This window comes from Cyprinodon variegatus, unplaced genomic scaffold, assembly GCF_000732505.1.
Source record: "Cyprinodon variegatus isolate N-32 unplaced genomic scaffold, C_variegatus-1.0 Scaffold968, whole genome shotgun sequence".
Lineage (NCBI taxonomy): Eukaryota > Metazoa > Chordata > Actinopteri > Cyprinodontiformes > Cyprinodontidae > Cyprinodon > Cyprinodon variegatus.
In genome coordinates, this window is record NW_015151421.1 from 304,631 (window position 1) to 308,073 (window position 3,443).

General features: G+C 39.1%; 1 protein-coding gene across 1 annotated transcript in view; it reads left to right on the forward strand.

Annotated features, from left to right (window-relative positions):
• LOC107100407 (NADPH oxidase 5-like) overlaps positions 1–2,039 on the forward strand; it is a gene marked incomplete at its 3' end in the record, with an annotated part of 17,272 nt that extends 15,233 nt beyond the window's left edge. Inside the window, exons 7-9 of the mRNA XM_015398868.1 lie at positions 1,330–1,462; positions 1,678–1,808; positions 1,878–2,039. Of these exons, the coding sequence (XP_015254354.1) occupies positions 1,330–1,462; positions 1,678–1,808; positions 1,878–2,039 (426 nt within the window). The remainder of the gene's footprint in view (positions 1–1,329; positions 1,463–1,677; positions 1,809–1,877) is intronic.
• Positions 2,040–3,443: the final 1,404 nt, after the last annotated feature.

A 3,443-nucleotide genomic window follows, 5' to 3' on the forward strand; every position in this document is an offset into this window, starting at 1 on the left:
GTGTTGTTCAGCATGGGGGTGAGTAGAAAATGAAGGCTAATCATGTTTTGGGTGTACTATTCCTTTAAGGCTCCCATTATAGAGGGCTAATAAATATTATTAATCCATCTTTAAACAGTCTTTCATGTGTTTATATACATGCAACTGACCAGCTGGTAAAAAGGCTCCTCGAGTAAATATTTAACTGTGATCAGATAGACCATAATATAATATTACAGTATATGAATGAATGATAGAACAGAGTGAACTGCCTCCAATTAAAATATATGATATTTACAGTAAATTATGGTGGGAATTCACTTCAGTTGTTGTTGCAGGTAAAGAACATGTACTATAAATGGAAGTTTTACATTTTTTTTTACATTTTCTTTTCTTTACAGGATTTCTTTTTATTTGTTAATCATATGAAAATTTACAAATTTCATTACCGGTACTTTCAATCACTACCTTCCCTATTCAATGAAACTTTGCTGCTAGAAATACGTCTTCATTCCTCACAGCAGAGGAAAGCCCGCCCCCAGAAGTAAAGAGAATGGGATTTTTAAACTGGATCTGAAAACAATAAAGTTACTAAAACTCAATCTGAGAAGGAGACATTTGAAAAAGATCAAGTTTGAAAAAATAAAAAAAATAAAAAAAACTTTTTTGATTAAGAAGTTTTTTAAAGTTTAATTTCTGGATTGCATTTTTCTTTACAAATTTCCTTTTACAGAACGTTTTCTTTGCCTGTAATGGAACAAAGTCCACTCCATGTTATGCTACCTTGGCCTCCAAGTCATAAATGTTTTAGCAAATAAAAGTAGCATTAAAACAAACAAAAAATAAAATACTGATTTTAGCTTTAACTGTCTGTTTCTACTGTGTTTTAGCTTAGAATATGCTTTGTCAGCTAAATAAGGCCAAAAAATGTTAAGTAAAAAAAATACTTAAATAAAAGTAAATAGTATGGCGCAGTAAAACTACTTCTAAAAATGCATTTTTGTCAATAAGTTATTCAAGTAAATGTAACTAGTTACTGTCCCGTGTGGTTAGCACCTCGTAACAATACGAATTTGCAAACAGATGTTTTTTGGATGCATAATAAACCCTTATGAATGCGTTCTAAAGTGTTCCCAGATGAATTAATGAGCTCTGTCTGACTGAAACCCTCTGATTGGACCAGAGCAGAGATTCAAACTAAGCAAACCTCAGTGATGGAAACAAGAGTGAGACAAAATTCCTCCTCAACAGCCTTAGAGACTAATAAAGTCATCATGGGAAATGTGTGTAAAATAACTGCATTCATTTGGTTTTTAGACATAAATTCTTCTCTCTTCCTGAATGAAACAGGTGACTCACCTGGTGATCCGACGCCCCCAGTTCTTCCAGTTTAAACCTGGAGATTACATCTACATCAACATCCCGGTGATAGCCAAGTACGAGTGGCACCCGTTCACCATCAGCAGCGCCCCCGAGCAGACAGGTGTGAACCGGATCTTTGGGTCGGATCGACGGGCTTGTTACGCTCCGCGGCTCTAAACCTTTATATGATATTCAGCTTTGAACAGACAGTCAGCAGGTCACATTAGGATCCATTTTAGGAGCAGAGATTGAACACCAGATAAAACAAGTGCTGTCATAGCAACATGAGTGTTCTCATCAGGAGGTGACGTCAGCTCTTTGACCTCTGACCTGCAGACACCATGTGGCTTCATGTGCGCTCCATGGGTCAGTGGACCAACCGCCTGTACGAGTACTTCAGGCAAGCCGAGAGCCAGGAGGTTTGTCCCAAGAGGCTGGCCACCAGCCTGAGGAAGCGCCAGCAGCAGGTAGGAACCTCTGGAAACATCTGTAGCTGGCCAGCCTTACAGAGTCTCATAGGTGTCTGTGCTGCGCAGAAGGACCAGATGTTCCCCTGCTCTGACTCTGAGGGGGCCGTACCTTCTAACCAGGACGACGACGTCAAGCTGACCATGTTCCGTCAGAACGGATCGCAGTCCGGATCGGCCTCAGAGGAGCCGGGACTGGCTGAACGAGGGGAGGGCTCCCTGCTGAGGGAGGTGTGTCCCAGCGTGTTTATTCTAAACTCCTCTATTGACCTTCAGTGGTTAGGCGTACAGAGGGAGAGAACAGATTAAGACAAAAAACATTCAGGAAGAACAAATGCTGGGCAGATATTAATGAAGGCACAGATTGAAGAATTGATTCACTGAGTTTATGATTCTAACAGATGTTCAAACTGTTTATGCATTAAAATCTATGATGGATGTGGAAAACTGAAATGATAGCAGGGAGGTTCTGAGACAGACAGAGATCCTACAGAGCTAAAGGAGGCTGTCAGAAACATCCATCCATCCATCCATCCATNAAGGGCTAAGTCTACTCTGATCACGGGACGTTGTTTATTCCCTACTGCTATGACATGAGAGCTGTTCTGCTCATCTCTTCTGCTCAGTTTATGACGGTAAATATGTTAAGGTAGCATGGAACCCTCAATCTGGCTGATGTACCTCTTCACAGATACCATATTCACAGATACCACTTACTTAGATTTTCTTTTTCTTTTTTCTTTCCCTCCAGCTTCATTGCTTTCTTTTGTAAATCTTTAACCCCTTTATGTGTATCTCTGTGAACTGAGACCTTTTGGTCGGAATTAAATGGCTTTTTTACTTATTTATTATTATTTTTTTTTTTTTATTTATTTATTATTATTATTATTATTTATTTTTTTTTCCTCTTGTAAATTTTTCTTTTCTTTCAATCACTTAATAATGATCAACATATCACCTTAAGACATAGAGTGGCAAACTGAGTGAGAGACCGTTAAGACTGACAACTATGGTTATAACTTGTTCTTCAAAAAACATTAAAAAGTGGTGTAAGTTATATTTTTTTCACCTGGGCGACCTCTTGAACAAGAGGTTATGGAAGCAGAAAGTGATATCCTGTTGGGATCGAAGGTGTGGGGATACTTGGTTTGTATAAGGCTATCGGGGATGGGGAAGATGCAGAGGAGTGCATTGTTCCTTTTTTTTTTTTTTCTCCCTTGGGCTCAGGAGGCATATCAGACCTGGAAGAGGTTATTCTTAGTTTTTCAACTCTATGACAGCTCAGGATAAGAATCTCCGCTTTATTTCCTGGAACCTGAAGGACATCAACCAGACCATTAAATGAAACAAAGTAATGGCCCATTTACATCAACTCAGGGCTGATATTTTTTTTCTGCAGGAAACTCACCTCAGATCCTCAGAAGTTAACTGTATTAAGCGATCTTGGATAGGACATGTATTTCTCTCCAAATTCCCTGTAAGGGCAAGGGGCGCAGCTATCCTGATACATAAAAATGTTCCATTTGAATTATCAAACTCCATTGAAGACCTTAATGGTCGATTTGTAATAATTTCGGGTAGACTATGTGGCATTCCTGTGATAATGGCCTGTATTTATGCACCAACAGTGGATGA